Source organism: Anolis carolinensis, chromosome 1 (assembly GCF_035594765.1).
Source record: "Anolis carolinensis isolate JA03-04 chromosome 1, rAnoCar3.1.pri, whole genome shotgun sequence".
Taxonomy (NCBI): Eukaryota; Metazoa; Chordata; class Lepidosauria; order Squamata; family Dactyloidae; genus Anolis; species Anolis carolinensis.
Window position 1 is genome coordinate 210,973,650 of NC_085841.1, and position 17,602 is coordinate 210,991,251.

The 17,602-nt window shown below is 43.5% G+C and overlaps 1 protein-coding gene across 3 annotated transcripts in view; it reads right to left on the bottom strand.

Annotated features, from left to right (window-relative positions):
* The window catches only part of mettl8 (methyltransferase 8, tRNA N3-cytidine), a 39,011-nt gene that overhangs the window by 8,658 nt on the left and 12,751 nt on the right, over positions 1-17,602 (bottom strand). For all 3 annotated transcript variants that reach the window (XM_003226158.4, XM_008118873.3, XM_008118872.2), the window contains exons 4-7: positions 9,183-9,535; positions 7,287-7,336; positions 3,205-3,268; positions 2,172-2,311 (exon numbers count right to left, since the gene is read on the bottom strand). In XM_003226158.4, coding sequence (XP_003226206.2) covers positions 2,172-2,311; positions 3,205-3,268; positions 7,287-7,336; positions 9,183-9,535 — 607 coding nt within the window. The remainder of the gene's footprint in view (positions 1-2,171; positions 2,312-3,204; positions 3,269-7,286; positions 7,337-9,182; positions 9,536-17,602) is intronic.

Here is a 17,602-nt window from a genome sequence, read left to right on the forward strand (position 1 = left end):
GCTGTTCTGAGACTCCAAGGGAATTCTCAGAAACGGGGGGGAGGGGGGGGAGTAGGCGTGCTCAGCGCATGGCAGGGTGGTGCATATACGTGGGCGAGGAAGAGTGTGCAAAGCTGTAGGGAGGCTCACACCAGTGAGTCCCTCCAAGCAGGGGGAAAGTGCCCGCATGACGTGGGACTGAGAGTGACCCAGCAGCATCAAGAGGAGGAGGAGCAGCAGAAGCAGCTTAGGTAATTTGTCACGCTATTTATTAGAAAAGAAGTAAGTCTTTCCTTTTGGTTTTTTATTAATGACCCAAGCAAAAAATGCATAAGGATGTAGGTGAACTACAACTCCCAAAATCGTAGGTCAATCCTCTCCAAATCCCACCAGTATTCGCAGTTGGCCATGCTGTGTCTGGGTCAGCTGAGTGCAGTATTCTTTGAATGTGGGTGAACAACAACTCCCATATGCCAAGGTCAATTCACAATTGGCCACGTTGGGTCTGTATGCCCAGTTTGGTTCAGATCCGTCATCGGTGGGGGCAGAGGAGGTCCAAAAGGGAGGCAAAGTAGGTATCGGTACGCAGGGCAGGTGGACATACATTGTCTTGGGCATGCTTTCATGTCACCTGGAAGGCAGGCCCAGGAGATCGTGCATAGGCATGTAGGGTGGGCAGGCGTACGCTGTCCTGGGCCCGCCTTCCGGGTGACGTGCATGCTCTCACGTCACCTGGAAGGCGGGCCCAGGAAAGCGTATGCCCGCTCGCCCTGCATGCCGACGCACGCTCTCCTGGGCCAGCCTTCCAGGTGATGTGCACACCCTCATGTCGCCCAGAAGGCGGGCCCAGGAGAGCGTGCGTCAGCACGCAGGGCGTACGCTCTCCTGGGTCCGCCTTCCGGGTGGCGTGAGAGCATGCACCGGCACCGTTGATGCCACAGCAGCTGCTGCAGCAGCCGTGGCCACAGCCGCCGCAGCCTCTGGTTTGTGTGTGTGTGTGGGGGGGGGGGGGGGGGGTTGGGCGCCAAAATGGGGGGGGGGTATAATTAGGTTTTTCCATTACAGTGTGTTATTAAAAAGATAACAAATGACTCTTCTAACAACAAGTACTAACTAGTAATGTTAACTCAATGCAATTAGTTAACTCTATGCAATAGATTTTGTAAAAAGTAACAAGGAACAGGTTATTTTAAAAAAGGAACTTTCTAACTGAGCCACAAGAAGGAGAAGGCTGCTTAAAGACACAAGATACTTCACTTCGGCAGAAAAAATGGAATGCAAAGATACAGAATGGGGGACGCCTGGCTCGACAGCAGTATGCGTGAAAAAGACCTTGGAGTCTTCGTGAACAACAAGTTAAACATGAGCCAGCGATGTGATGCGGCTGCTAAGAAAGCCAACAGGATTTTGGCCTGCATCAATAGGAGTATAGTGTCTAGATCCAGGGAAGTCATGCTACCCCTCGATTCTGCCTTGGTCAGACCACACCTGGAATCACACTGTGTCCAATTCTGGGCACTGTAGTTGAAGGGAGATGTTGACAAGCTGGAATGTGTCCAGAGGAGGGCAACTAAAATGATCAAAGGTCTGGAGAACAAGCCCTATGAGGAGCGGCTGAAACTGCTGGGCATGTTTAGCCTGCAAAAGAGAAGGCCGAGAGGAGACATGATAGCCATGTACAAATATGTGAGGGGAAGTCATAGGGAGGAGGGAGCAAGCTTGTTTGCTGCTGCCCTGGAGACTAGGACGCGGAACAATGGCTTCAAACTACAGGAAAGGAGATTCCACCTGAACATCAGGAAGAACTTCCTCACTGTGGGAGCTGTTCAGCAGTGGAACTCTCTGCCCCGGAGTGTGGTGGAGGCTCCTTCTTTGGAGGCTTTTAAGCAGAGGCTGGATGGCCATCTGTCGGGGGTGCTTTGAATGCAATTTCTTGCTTCTTGGCGGGGGGTTGAACTGGATGGCCCATGAGGTCTCTTCCAACTCTACTATTCTATGATTCTATGATTCACACTAAACTGACCTGCTCACATTATGAACAGAAGAGAAGTGGAAGACACTCTTTTAAGGAAGAGAACATAAGACTGTTCATTTTCTCTCACAGTTAGCCACGAAATCTACTCATGACAGAGAGACGGTGTACCGTATTTGCTATGGCCCCTTCCCTTCATGCCATTTCAGCCTTCACTCACCTGTCAGGATGAATAGAAGAGAGGACAAAGACAAGGAGAATGATGTCCAGGCTCTCATCCGGGAAGGGATAGGGGGATCCCTCATCACACAGGTCATGAACAAAGGCAAGACAATGGGAGGAATGAAAGGATGAGTGTGACTGTTATGATTGTCATTGAAAGAACAAAAGAGAGATTTAAATCAGTTAGAATATTTCCTAAAAACAGACATGCTTAAATTAAACCTCACTCCACCCAGTCATTTAATTTTGTAAAATATACTTTTTTCTTATTTTTAATTTTAAAATTATGAACACTACATACAAAGTAAAACATAACCGAGCATTGCAAATCTGGTGTCCTACATTATAATTTCTGAGTTCTAATTATGACAGACCCTCGGCATACACTAGAGTTTTGGGCAAATAATGGTGCGCTACATGGATCAATGCACTGACTATACTAAAGCATCTTACAGAGGGACCTCCATTCTCAGATTAATTTGCAGAGTATCATGTACATTACAGGGGTCAGTTTGCTAATCTGCCACCTGCATCCTGGAGTAATACCCTCCTGAAAGATCTTTACTGCTCCATTCAGTAAATTGTGCAAAATAGTGTTAACCATTACTAGAAAAGAGGCCACATGGTACATAAACATTATGCCTTGAAAAACTCAAGTAAAAGCAACCTTTGGGCCAAGCAGTAGTTAATGACCCAACAAGAGGCCACTCTTGATGACTGGTGCCAAGACTAAGAAGGCATTAACTTCACAGCCAAAAGTCACAATTCTCTGGGCAGAGAGATGCAGAGTAGTAGCTTTGATTCTAAATATGTGCCTGCTTAGGAAGTGTGACTGCATCAATATACTCAATGCACATTACTTGTTTTTTCACTTCACAACCATGATGTAATTGTGAAGTGAAAAAGAGAAAAAGAAATTAATTCTAAACAGCAGTAACCCTGGAACTCTCTCTTGAAGGAGTCTATTTTGCTGAAATCAAGAGTTTTGAGATGTAATCTGTGCTCTAGAATGAATATTACATATGAAATACCTTGATCAGTTCCACTGCTCCTGAGGCAAAATCACAACAATACAAAAAGACTCCAGGAATGTGGCTGGGGAGAAAATGAATTTTAATTTTCCCAACTGATTTTGTCAAGAAACACACTATGTTTTTAAGTATGACCCATTAAGTAAATCAGCTCTTAGAGAAAGTGGGAAAAAGGGGGTAGGGGAGGATGAAAACATGCTGAATGCAGGAGAAGGGCTGAAGTGGGAAATATCCTAGTTTTGGAAATAAAAACATTTTGGCACCTTCTATATTATGTCCGATCTGTCATAGAACTATACCTGCATTGTATTTTTACCATTCCAGAAGGAGTTGTCAATTGTACTTTTCCCTGAATGGTAAACTTCCATTAAGCAGGACACTGGCAGAAGATAATTTTGAATTTTAGTACAATAAAAGGTGGACTCTCAGAGAGCACCACTGCAAATGTTATCATTTTGATTTGTCATTATAATTTTGGTTGGCTTTGGTATGACAATTGCTCCCCTGTCATCTCCAGCCTATAACTACTATAAAGGCAGTTCCACAGTATCTCTTACACTTTTAATATATATATATAAAGGTAAAGGTTTCCCCTGACGTTAAGTCCAATTGTGACCGACTCTGGGGATTGGTGCTCACCTCCATTTCTAAGCTGAAGAGCTGGCGTTGTCCGTAGACACCTCCAAGGTCATGTGGCCGGCATGACTGCATGGAGCGCCGTTACCTTTCTGCCGGAGCGGTACCTATTGATCTACTCACATTGGCATGTGTTCGAACTGCTAGGTTGGCAGAAGCTGGAGCTAACAGCAGCCGCTCACACCGCTTCCGGGGTTTTAATCTGGGACCTTTGGGTCTGAATATATATATAGTTGTATTCATAAGTGCCAAGAATACTACCGTGTTTCCCCGAAAATAAGACAGTGTCTTATATTAAATTTTGCTTCCAAAGATGCTCTAGGTCTTATTTTCAGGGGATGTCTTATTTTTCCATAAAAAAGAATTCACATTTATTGTTGAACAAAAAAAATGAACATTTATTATATACTGTACAGTAGTTGTCATCACAAACCTGCATAACTAGACAAACTGTGAATCCTATCAAGGATTTCTTGTCCATGTACAACACTCTATGGTACGTACATTTACCAATCCTGCATGCTCTGGTGTTCTGTTCGGCGGGCATGCTTCCAAACAAAACCTTTGCTAGGTCTTACTTTCGGGGGAGGCCTTATATTTAGCAATTCAGCAAAACTTCTACTAGGTCTTATTTTCTGGGGATGTCTTATTTTAGGGGAAACAGGGTAGTTGGGCAGAAAGAAAAAAAATACAAAGCAAAGCAAAGCATTTACTCCAATGAAAAATGAGTAATATATATTGAAATGCTTTCCTGTTCACTCAGTTAATTTAATTATTCTGTAACTTGCCTTGAGCCACGAGGAGAGGCGAGTAAGAAATAAAATAATAATTTAAAAAATCAGCAAAACCAAGAAGAATTGTTAATTTGGAGTGAAAATACTTGGAAGTAAACAGAACTACAAAGTGTTCATATGGGTATTGTTTTGTTTATTATAACTTGATCACTTACTGTTGAATGTGTCACTCAGTTCTAGAGAGATAAAAGTCCAGCTTATCTGACTTCCGCTTATCTGACTTCCACTAATTCGACACACCATATTATCCGACACCTGCCTGTCCTGGCTTGCTCACCCACTCACTCACTCACTCACCGGGCTGGGTCCCAGTTCTGCTCTTGCTGCCGGGACCCGGCCTGGTGAGTGGGCCAGCAAGCGAGGAAGGGCAGGTGACAGCCAAGGAGAAGGATAAGGGAGGCCGCCACCGAGAACAAGGGAAGCATGCTCCCTTCTTCGAGCCCTCTGCGGTCACCTTTTCTCCTCCCATCCGTGCCTCTTTCCTGCTCAGGCAGCTCCTTGGGCTGTTGCTGCTGCTGATGACACCGACTCCCATGAGCTCTCCCTCTCTCCGTCTCCTGGCCTGCCTGCGCCATGGGCCATGGTGCCCAGCGAGAACCAGCTGGTCTCGAAAGAGGTGAGCGGGTGGGCCCGAGGCCCAAGGGCACCGGAGGTGAAAGGGACAGGGTCTCGAGGGCCAGGGGCACCTTTGGTCGGGGGGGGGGGGGAAGGAGGAAGGTCTCAGCCAGGCAGGTGGGCTCTTTCCCTCCCTCCCTTGGTTGGGGGCTGCACTGCCTCTGCCGCTTGTCCTCTTCCTCCTCCTCTTCCTCTCCCTCAACAGCCAGCCTGCCGAGTGAGAGGACGAGGAGGAACATCTTCCTCAGCTACAGGGAAAGAGGCTCCTTCTTCGGCCATCCTCCCTATTATCCAACAGTTTCACTTATCCGACATTCTGCCTGCCAGTTTAAGTCGGATAAGCAAGACTCTACTGTACAATGCTGAGTTCATATATAATAATAATAATAATTTTATTCTTATATCCCGCCCCATCTCCCCGGAGGGACTCGGGGTGGCTTACATGGGGCCATGCCCAGACACGACAGCACAAGTCAGATAAAACATTAAACCGAGCAGTAAAACTTCAATATGATTAAAAACAATCATAAAAGTCAATATACACAATAATATTAAAATCCCGATTTGGGTCAAAAGATCCAATATATCACAGTAAATCAGTATGTAGTTTGTTCAATTCTGATTTTGTTTTTATCCTAAGTAATCCCTGCAACCATAGTTTGTTAGCTAGCTATAAATCATAATGAGAAGTCAGTTTGTTGTTAGTTTATGAACTATGCAATTCTGAAAACAATTGTCGTTATGCTTCAGATCAAACTGGAGCCTCCGGTGACACAGCAGGTTAAACCACTGAGCTGCTGAACTTGCTGACCAAAAGGTCAGTGGTTCGAATCCGAGGAGCAGGTGAGTTCCCGCTGTTAGCTCAAGCTTCAGTCAACCTAGTAGTTTGAAAACATGCAAATGTGAGTAGATCAATAGGAACCACTCAGGCGGGAAGGTAGTGCTGCTCCAAGCAGTCATTCCAGCCACATGACCCTGGAGCTGTCTACAGACAATGCCGGCTCTTCGGCTTAGAAATGGAGATGAGCACCAACCCTCAGAGTCTGGACTTAATGTCAGGGGAAACCTTTACCTTTACCTTCAAATCAAACTATGACATTTACCTATTTCCTTAAATGTCCACCCTGAAGCAGAAGTCAATTAAAGGAACAGAAGAAAACAAGACAAATATGATTTGCCTAGTTTTCTGCAGGGGGATTTATGGTTAGATCTACAACCTGTCAACCACAGCTCCCATCATTTTTGGCCATTGATTATGCTGGCTGGGGCAAATCAGAGTGAATGCTGTGGAGATTTAACCCGTAACACTCCTATGTTTGATCAAGAACATGTGACAGACTGCATCCTCGTTAGCAACTGACTTGTTTAGCAAAATTGTGTCTGGTTAATCATTTTTTGTGTGTGTGTCAGGAGCGACTTGAGAAATTGCAAGTGGCTTCTGGTGTGAGAGAACAAGCTGTTTGCAAGGATGCTGTCCAGGGGACACCCAGATGTTTTTACCATCATTGTGGGAGGCTTCTCTCATGTCCCCACATGGAGCTGGAGCTGAGAGAAGGAGCTCATCCACATTCTCCCCGGGTTGGATTTGAACTGGCAACCTTTAGGTCAGCAACCTAAAGGTCATGTCATCAGTTCTTCAAGTCATCACTTCAAGTCATCAGTTCTGACGGCACAAGGGTTTAACCCACTGTGCCACCAGGGGCTCCTGGTTAATCCATAATCACCAACATAAATAAATACAGCTCCTATGGATGAGCCACAGGACTATATGAGTCAATAAAGCTCTTTAGGAGCACACTACTATCACTTACAGGTTGTATGGAAATTGTGTGTCCCTTCGGAGTATAATGCCTCATCAGTCCTAGCCAACATAGCCAATAATGAGGAATTTGGGGAGCTGGAGTCTAAAAACATTGGCATGATTCCCATTCCTCATATAAAGTGAAACTTTCAAGCACAGAAAACAGCAAACCAAACTGTTCCCACATCATTAATTTATCAGATGACTTTTGCTCTGAGCAGGGTAAAACAGCTTACCAAACAGCTTTCAAAATAGGAACAACACTGTTTCCAGCACCACAGCCAACCTGGGAGTTAAAATATAAAGAAAAAAACACTTTTAAATGCCTATTTTTTTCCTCCAGTTATTCTCAAATCTTGGAAGTAGATTAAAGAGGATATTTATAAAATTCTCAAGGGATATTTCTGCAAGCCTTTTCCACCTAACAGCTGTATCTTAGGGGAAAGGACTTCAATCCATCTGACAGTACGCCAAGGTGTTACTTTACCAGGATAAAATATGGCTACACAAAGGCAATAGCTCTAACATTACTGATGCTTCGTTGTTTCCCTCAATGTACTGAGTTGCATATGCATACAAAAATGGCATACAAAAGCCACAACCCACTCTTAGTCGTCACAGAGAATAATTAAGCTATAGCAAACATACATTTTACATGAAGTAAAATTCACTAAAATGTGAATATTTCACTTGGTTCTAAGTTTTTAGTCAGAAGGGAAATACTATTGCGTAAGATATTCAGAAAGGCCTTGGAAAAGATATGAAATATTTAATTTCATTTTTTAAGAAAGAACTTAGTTAAGAAGAGAGTATGTGTTTGTAAATTGTGACATTCAAACTAAAAATTTAGGATTTTAACTACAAATCTGTATGTATCTGTAGCTCAACTCAGGCCCCTTCTACACTGCCATATAATCCAGATTATCAAAGCAGATAATCCACAATATCTGCTTTGAACTGGATTATATGAGTCTACACTGCCATATAATCCTGTTCAAAGCAGATAATCTGGATTTTAGATGGGGCATCACTCTACCATGGAAACCCAAGAATAGAGATCTAAACCCATAATTAATGAACATATGGACAACAAAAGGACTACATGTCGAAAGAAGCCCAAACCACTTTTTCTTGCAGTTCAGCCAATTAGCCATCAGCAAGAAAAACAATGTACAGTAGAATTCCGGTTATTCGACATAAACGGGCGGGCCGAATGTCGAATAACTGGATCTGACGGATAATAGGGAAGCCCTATTATCCAGCAAGCCGGTTGAAGGAAGTGTCCCGTGCACGTTGCTAGGTAGATAGCAAGCTACCTAGCAACGTGCAGGAGCGCTTCTGCTCCGCCTCTTGGAAGGTGCCCGTGCGCGTTGCTAGGTAGATAACAAGCTACCTAACAACGCTCAGGGGTGCTTCCTAAGCCGAGTGCTCACCGCTTCGCCCCTTGGGAAGCGCCCGTGCACGTTGCTAGGTAGCTTGCTATCTACCTAGCAACGCGCACAGGCGCCTCCCAAGGGGCAGAGCAGCGAGCACTCGGCTTAGCGAAGCGCCTGTGTACATTGCTAGGTAGCTTGCTATCTAACTAGCAACGCGCATGGGTGCTTCTCTGCTCTCCGCCCTGCCTCTTGGGATGTGCCTGTGCGCGTTGCTAGGTAGATAGCAAGCTACCTAGCAACGTGCATGAGCACCTCCCAAGGGGCCTGGGACGTTGGATAATACGGAGTGTCGGTTAACCGGAAGTCGGTTAACTGGAACTCTACTGTACCTGATACAGCAGTTTAGACCAGGACTATTGCCATGGGCTGAGAATGAGAATAAAGGCTATAGCCTTCCCTCTTCTCTGTCATTTCAATGATGAAATGGTTGTTTTCCTGACATTAGCAGCATTTCTAACTAAAGAGGAGGAATGGCACAGTTAATTGGATCAGGATTGCTGAATGGGGGCAGGGGAGAAGGAGAAAAAAGGCTTGAATATTCTTGTATCCTTGCAATTTTATATCCTTGATTTCAGCATTTTGAGATCTCAAGGGCAACTCCATGCAGGAATGTGTGCACATGAAAGGAAGAGTGTGCATGCATTGGGCCCCTGACTCAGTAGTCCACAGGGCTCAAAATGCCTCAAAGTACTGTACCTCTAATATTCTGTGAGTAGCATCACTACCAGGGAAGTCTTTTCCAAAGCACTTGCTACTTTGGTGATTGCCGTCAGAGTAGTTGTAGCAAGTACTGAAATTACTTCCTTGCACAGAAGAAGCTTTTACAAGAGAATTATCCTCACAAAGGCGGTTGTCTTCAAGTATGCTGGTCAATGTCAAATGAGAGTTCCTTTCTGCTGTTGAATCCATTTTTGTACCACGGTCACGTTTTCCTTCTGGGAGAATTTCTGGAAATTCCGAGAACAGCCAGTTGCGATCTTTGAAGAAGTTGTTTTTATGAGTCTTGTAAAATTGATTCCAGTATTTACTGGCTTCCCTCTCATATTTGTCTAAATGTAAAACACACACACAAGGACCGCTGAACAAACTGTGAAAAATGGTTAAACGTAAACATTATTAATAGCAAAGATTTAGTGAGTTAGTGAACAGATTAATGCCTGGGCTTTCTTCCACAATGGGGATCTAAGGCAGCTTCCAACACAATTAAAAAAGAACTTGCATTAAAAAAACCCAGAATAAATTACATATATTAAAACACAAATTAAATTGCTCATACAATAGAGATTCAGATTAAGTTAAAACAATTTTTATATTTTCCAATTATACAAAATTAAGAGCCAAATGATTCTTGTAAAGCTGCTAGGGTTCACATGAACAATATGAAAGCATGAAGACAGCCAAGCTGGTTTTTCTATTACCTATCATTAACATGACTTGCACCATAGTATCACAAACAAATTACAACCAGTAGATATGCTATGTTTATTCTACAATTCCCTTATTCAAAGACTCTTACACGGTTCAGCTCTTCAAACATCTTGCTCTCTAGACTTGGCAAATCATGAAAAGTGCACAATTGCTTTACGATTGTCACTTTCATGGTCTTTTCATATCCATATACCTTCATGTTTGGCTTTTCTATTACTTAAAAAAGTAACAGTAGGGATTCCTCACACAGACTATAGACAGAGAAAAGCTCAGAAATGACACTTTTGGATGACAAATCTCCCAAATCCCTAGCCTTCTGACCAGCTGGGAAAATCTATTTATTTTTATTTACTTGCAAATATTTGCATATAGCTAGATTCAAATATTTCAAAGCAGTATATAACAATTAACCTATAAATACATCAATTTGCATACAAGCCAGCTATTATTAGACACATGTTTCTGAAATACAGTAGTCTCACTTATCCAAGCCTTGCTTATCCAAGCTTCTGGATTATCCATGCCATTTTTGTAGTCAATGTCTTCAATATATTGTGATATTTTGGTGCTAAATTCGTAAATACAGTAATTACAACATAACATTACTGCGTATTGAACTACTTCTTCTGTCAAATTTGTTGTATAACATGATGTTTTGCTGCTTAATTTGTAAAATCATAACCTAATTTGATGTTTAATAGGCTTTTCCTTAATCCCTCCTTATTATCCAAGATATTCGCCTATCCAAGCTTCTGCCGGCCCGTTTAGCTTGGATAAGTGAGACACTCTACTGTAAATGCTTTAACTGCTGCAAAATCTAAGAATAGTTGGAGCACGTCGACTTTCAAGGGGAAGCCACAGAAAGAGATTGTCTTCTTGATCAAGGTAATCAAACCAATTCTGGTCTGAATAGTGACTGAAATAGATCTAGACAAACATTATCATCCTGAAGTGTGTGAAGCTGCACTGCCACAAATCTTTCACGGTCATTTCCTCTAAAAAAGTGTGTGTTGCTTCCAATGTATTTTTGGGTGCCGAGTTCAAAAAACACAATTTAATATGCTGTACTATAAACAGTCCTTTCACAAATTAGATATTTTTATCAATTCAGTTGTTGTTCAGTTTTTGATTTACATGGGCATGCGCGACTATAACCTCCCGCTAACCAACCCAAATATGAGACGCATGCTGAGTTGGGATAACAAATGGTCGCAAATTGTTTATTGTTTACAGAAGAAATGCAGGGTTGGCAGCCCTGCATGGGTCCTGGATCCGAGGATTGGGCAACCAGCTGCTGTCTAATGCCTCTTTAACCACTCCAGGGGGTGCTGCTGTTACCAACTGGCACAAAACTGGATTCCAACATAGATGCACCCCTGGAGAACCATCGGACCTTCCCCCTCTCCAATGGGGGGGGATACACAAGCCAGACCCAGGGCCCATGCTGCACGTCACCAAAAGGGGATAGGGGGTGGGAGGCCACACTCCCCCTGACGCCAACCCTGCTCATCTGCCACCAATACAGTAGAGTCTCACTTATCCAAGACTCGCTTATCCAAGGTTCTGGATTATCCAAGGCATTTTTGTAGTCAATGTTATGTACAAGCAGTCCCAAAGTTACAAACATGATAAGTTCTGTAGGATTGTTCTTAAATTGAATTTGTATGTAAGTCAGAACAGGTCAGAACTGGAGCCTCCGGTGGCACAGTGTGTTAAAGCACTGAGCTGCTGAACCTGCAGACCGAAAGGTCCCAGGTTCAAATCCAGGGAGTGGAGTGAGCACCCGCTGTTAGCTATAGCTTCTGCCAACCTAGCAGTTCGAAAACATGCAAATGTGAGTAGATCAATAGGTACCGCTCCGGTGATAAGGTAACAGCGCTCCATGCAGTCATGCCAGCCACATGACCTTGGAGATGTCTACGGACAACACTGGCTCTTCGGCTTAGAAATGGAGATGAGCACCAACCCTCAGAGTCGGACACGACTGGACTTAATGTCAGGGGAAACCTTTACCTTTACCTACCAGAACAGGTTCATTTTTTAAGTGTAGCTCCAGCTGTATATATATATATATATATATATATATATATATATAGAGAGAGAGAGAGAGAGAGAGAGAGAGAGAGAGAGAGAGAGAGCGCTTTGGATCTTATAGGGAAGGGCTAACACCCCTGTGTTGTTTGTTTTGCTATCTCTGCTCCTGTTCAGATTTGACCTCACTTTCTGTCCCTGTGATAACTGGATTTTGAAAAATTTGGCTTGTTGTGGAAACAAGGACTGGTGATAACACTTCAAAGGAACCACTTTTCCCCATGATAATAACTCTTTCAGGAGTGAATTTCCTTTCCTAGGGGTAGATTTCTTTCACTTTCTGTTGCCTCACTCATTTGTAACTATAAGTCATTTGTAAGTTGGACATTTGTAACTCAGAGACTGCCTGCATATACTTGTAAATCAATTTTGATTTGATTGCTGATAAGCCGAGGGTCATTCTGCAAAGAGGGGGAAATCATAAACTATTGTTTTGTAGCTACCTATAAAGAATATAGCCTGATGCCTTATATACTATCATAGGTCCTATGCTAGAACTCCTTTCATTTCTAAGACATTGCAGTGTTTAGTTCAAATATTAAAATACAATAGCAGTATTATGGTTCTGGAATATTCTGCCATGTCCTAGATGTTTATAGCACTACTCTGCACCAAACATAGATGTAACCATTTTAATATGGAAACAGGAGGTATCTGACGTGCAGTTTATCATTTCATATCAATCTACACCAGTGATTCCCAAAGTGGGCGCTACTGCCCCCCGGTGGGTGCTGCAGTGATCCAGGGGGGCGGTGATGGCACCTATTAGGACACGGGACGGGGCCAGGGGAGGGGCGGGGCCTCTTCCCAAGTGCCGGAGACAGGGCTGAGCACCTGAGGTGCCTGTTAGGATACACAGGGGGCAGAGCTAGAGGAGTGGACGTGGCTTCTTCCCAAGAGCCTGAGACAGGGCTGAGAATCTATACCTCTCCTGAGGTGCTTGTTGGGACACAGAGGGCAGAGCTAGGGAAGGGGGAGGGGCCTCCTTCCAAGAGACTGAGACAGAGCTGAGCCTCTATACCTCTCCTGAGAGGCCTTTTAGGACTAAAGGGTGGGGCTAGGGGCGGGGCCTCTTCCCAAGAGCGCAAGACAGGGCTGAGCCTCTGTATACCTCCCTTGAGGCGCTTGTTAGAACACGGGGGCAGGGTATAAAGGTTCAGTCCCATCAGGCACTTGGGAAGAGGCCCTGCCCCCTCCTCTAGCCCTGCCCCCTGTGTCCTGGCAGGCGCTGCAAGACAGGGATAGAAGCTCAGCCCTGCCTCAGAGCTCATAACTCTGCCCATCCCAGTCCTGGCCGCCCATTTGTGGCCCCGCCCACCTCCCCTCCCAGCCCTGCATCTTAAACTAGGCTAGGGGAGAGACTCAGCTCCGCCCTCTTGAGCAGGAGCCACGCCCACCCCTCTAAGTCACGCCCCCCTTTCCAGGGGGCGCTAAGTAATATTTTTTTCTGGAAAGGGGGTGGTAGGCCAAATAAGTTTGGGAACCACTGATCTACACTAATCCCTTGTATGGTATTATGTGTAACATTATGTTTGTTGGGAATACAGACCCAGTTAAGGGTGGTGGGCCCCTTCCAGGCCAGATGATGTCAGAAGGTCTGGCTATCTCCCCTGACATCATTGGGTCTCCTACACCTCAAAGTGTGAACGGAAGGTTATCTAACTGGTCCTTTTGCTGCGGAGCTGGCTCTCTTCCCTCCTCAAATACACCATTAAGGCAAAATAAAGCCAGGAGTACTCGCTGTACACTCCTAGAGTTGGATGAACCCAAAAGTAAATCCAGCTGGTTTTTGAAGTTATGATTGAATGCCCAGGTAACTACACTTTTAAACCACCACCACTTTCTCAGCATGAGTAATAAATGTGGAAAACCCATAGTCCTGTGTTGTTTCCTTTATTATATGAATCTACACTGACTATATAATGCATTTTCAAGCTGCATTACTGCAACATAGATGGGGCCTAAGGAATTTTTGCAGAACACACTAGGGATTTCACTGGATCTAGACTAATCCAGTTGATGGGTGTCCTTTCCCTCGACACAGGTTTTTCCAAAGTCCTCTCTAGAGATGCTTTGGATTGACCATGGGGCCTTCTCCATGTACATCATCAGGCATAGCTGTCGATTTTTTGTTGTCATTCATGGCCGTGTTTCATTTAGGTTACGACTTTGCCAATTCCAATGTTCTCTGAAAGAAGAGAAATCAAAACCGAGTAGCATGTAGAATGGCAACTTTCCTGTAAAATGAAAGGCAATGGCTCCTCCTGGTTAATAAGGAATCAGCTTACCATGTTCATAAAGTGCTTGAATGTCTATCGTTTTCTTCCTTCTCACCCTCCTTTTTTTGTAGCAGGGACCCCCACAATACTGCTTTTTGGCAATATTGCAACATGTCAGGAAACACTGTTTTTTATTTATTGCTTTTTACAATCATTTCCGAGGACCCAAAATAACCTGCTCATTAGTTTCAGCCTGGCTCATTGTTAACAATAAATAGGTCAAAATGTGCTGCCACATGCAGAAAGACGATGAAGCTTTTGGAGGAAACATTATTGGCAATGCTCACCTATTCCCATTTTAAACATGTAGTCATTTGTGGGGAAAAGAATGGCTCTCCAAGTTCAATATATTCAGTAATAAGCATCTGCCTGCACCTAGCTTATTTCATTTCTGGCGAATGCTCACCATGTTTAAATTATTCTTTTGAAATACTAAGAAGAATATCATTTGCAAGTTCTCACTTATTCCTACCTTAGATTTCAAGCAAACGGTTATAAGCAAAATAAACTCTGAATGAATGTGTTAACTTCATTGTGGAGGTGAGAAAAGAATGTGCACATATGAAGATTCTCCAATGAATTAAGGGATCCAGCAAGACCAGCGGCTGTCTTCCTTATCACTGTCAACGCTGATTTGTTGTGTTATATTATTTCATTTAATAATTGGTTATTTTCTTAATTATTTACAGTTTTTGTGAAGTCCTCGTCCTATCCAAATAAAATTTAACTGTAGCAAGCATTAAAACAGTAATTTGCAATGGACACTGCACCACAGGCAAATGAAACCAATAAATTCAATTTACAATCTAAATTTACTATCTAAAGAAATGGGTTATAGGTAACTGTGATAATTATAACCCATTACTTCCAAAATTGGACGGTGAGCTGAATTCAGTATACATTGCTATTGCCTCTCTTGGCAGTAGCAACATAACCAATCTATACACATAATCTATACACACAATAAAAGTGAAAATCTGTATGTGTGTATGTGCCACGGTTGTCCATTTACACGGACAGCCTCCCGCCTCCATAAACAGTTACAACTCCCAGTGCTGAGGAGCTACCAATGGTCCTCCCTCCAAGGAACATTGCAGGTTATAATGGGTGCCATGAACATGTCCAGCAGCCCTGCCAATGTCTTCCACAAACACCATACTGCCCACCAACACTTCACCAAAGACACTTCCCAGTGTTTGTTTCTCTCTCCATTGATGTGGCATTTGCATAACCCCACCAACTGCCTCTCCTTTAACCCTTTCCTATGCTCCCTCTATCCCCCTCCAGAGCCTCTTAGTGGATTGATATTTACTATATTTACTATTAGCTGACCCTGCTAATAGTCTGCTTTTAATTTGTTTTTATTATAAAATGTTTTTAACTTGTTATTTTATTTGACTTTTATGGGAACTGCGATTCCCCTTTTCGGGCACCTGTGCCCATTTTCATATATTCTGGTCATAGACCATAATAAATTGCTGGCTGACTATGGCACAAAGAGCGGAATTGATCAGCAACTGAACAACTAAGCATACTGGAGGGATTTGGGGGACTGACTCAACATGATGGAATTTGTAGTTCACCCTGCATCAAGACACAGTACTGTGACCCCCACTGACAATGGACCTGGACCACATTCGGCACACAGAACCCCCATAACCAATAAAAATACTGGAGGGCTTTGGGGGGAATTGGCCTTCACATTTGGGAGTTATAAAACGTAAAGGTAAAGTTTTCCCCTGACGTTAAGTCCAGTCGTGACCGACTCTGGGGGTTGGTGCTCATCTCCATTTCTAAGCCGAAGAGCCAGCGTTGTCCGTAGACACCTCCAAGGTCATGTGGCCGGCATGACTGCATGGAGCGCCGTTACCTTCCCGCTGGAATGGTACCTATTGATCTACTCACATTTGCATGTTTTCGAACTGCTAGGTTGGCAGGAGCTGGGGCTAACAGCGGGCACTCATTCCGCTCCCGGAAGTTCAGCAGCTCAGTGCTTTAACAAGTTCAGCAGCTCAGCGCTTTAACACACTGTGCCACCAGAGGCCCCCTGGGAGTTATAGGTACTGGGATTTATAGTTCACCTACAATCAAATAGCATTCTGATTCCCATTAACGATGCACCTGACCTAACTTGGCATACAGAACCGCCATGACTAACTGAACCTACTGAAGGGGTTTGGAGGCAACTGACCATTTCTGAGAATTGTAGTTCACCTACATCCGGAGACTCCATGACCACCACCGACAATAGACCGGGACCAAATTTGGCAGACAGAACCCCCAAGACCATCTGAGTCTACAGGATGTAATTGAGGGAGACTAACCCACCATGGTGGGAGCTGTAGTTTACACTGCAGCCAGAGAGCACACTGAACCCCACCCATTATGCATCTAGAGAGCAAACTTGCCCAACATGACAAACTTTAATCATTGATGGAGTTTCAGGGGGTTAACCTGGCATGATGTCATTGATGGTTCCCACAACCTTATGCATTTTGGACCATTAAAAATTGATTTTTTCAAATAACCCGGGCAACGCTGGGTACCCAAGCTAGTTTGAAAAAAAAAATCCAGTTCCACTCATTTTAACATACCAGTAATTACTACTCAAACATTAAACACACAGCAATGTAAATATTATAAAGATAAAGAGTTGATCACACGGAACTCAATAATCCAATTGGTTTTAAACCTTCTGCTCTCCATGCTATTTGCTAATGAAGCAAGCTGATATGCCTAAAATATGCTATGTGAAGTCCTGTTCTATCAAAGTTTATGGATTTTTCACTCCAGCTTTGTCAATTGTGATTGGTAAGCTCGGCGTATTCATTTACATTTCTAAGCTTTTGTACCTATTGTTATTAGGAAAAGGAGAGCATTGCTTAATGTTTTTTAAAATTTCTATTAAAATGATTCTAATGAAAATCTCTAACAATAAAATAATGTTTGTTAGTGACAGCCACAACTGAGCAGGACATCATGCTAGATACCTTAAAATTAGAATAGTTTTACAACTGTCATCCAAGTTTGCGTTTTCAGTTTCAAGGTGAAACTCCAAGAAAGAGTTTATCATTGACAAGGTGGCAGAGTCATATGTTGCCAGAACACAGAAGACATCTCAAAATGTGGCAGAGTATTTCTATTGTCATCCATAGTGCAATGACCAGTTCCAAATAAAATCCCAGGGGCACATCTAAGAAACAAAAAATTAGGACTTGCACAGAACTGTTATGGGATAATGATGCAGGGAGCATTTCGTCCATGCATTGCGCTCGGTCGAAATGCATCTGTACCGGATTGTAAAACGATTTTGCTATG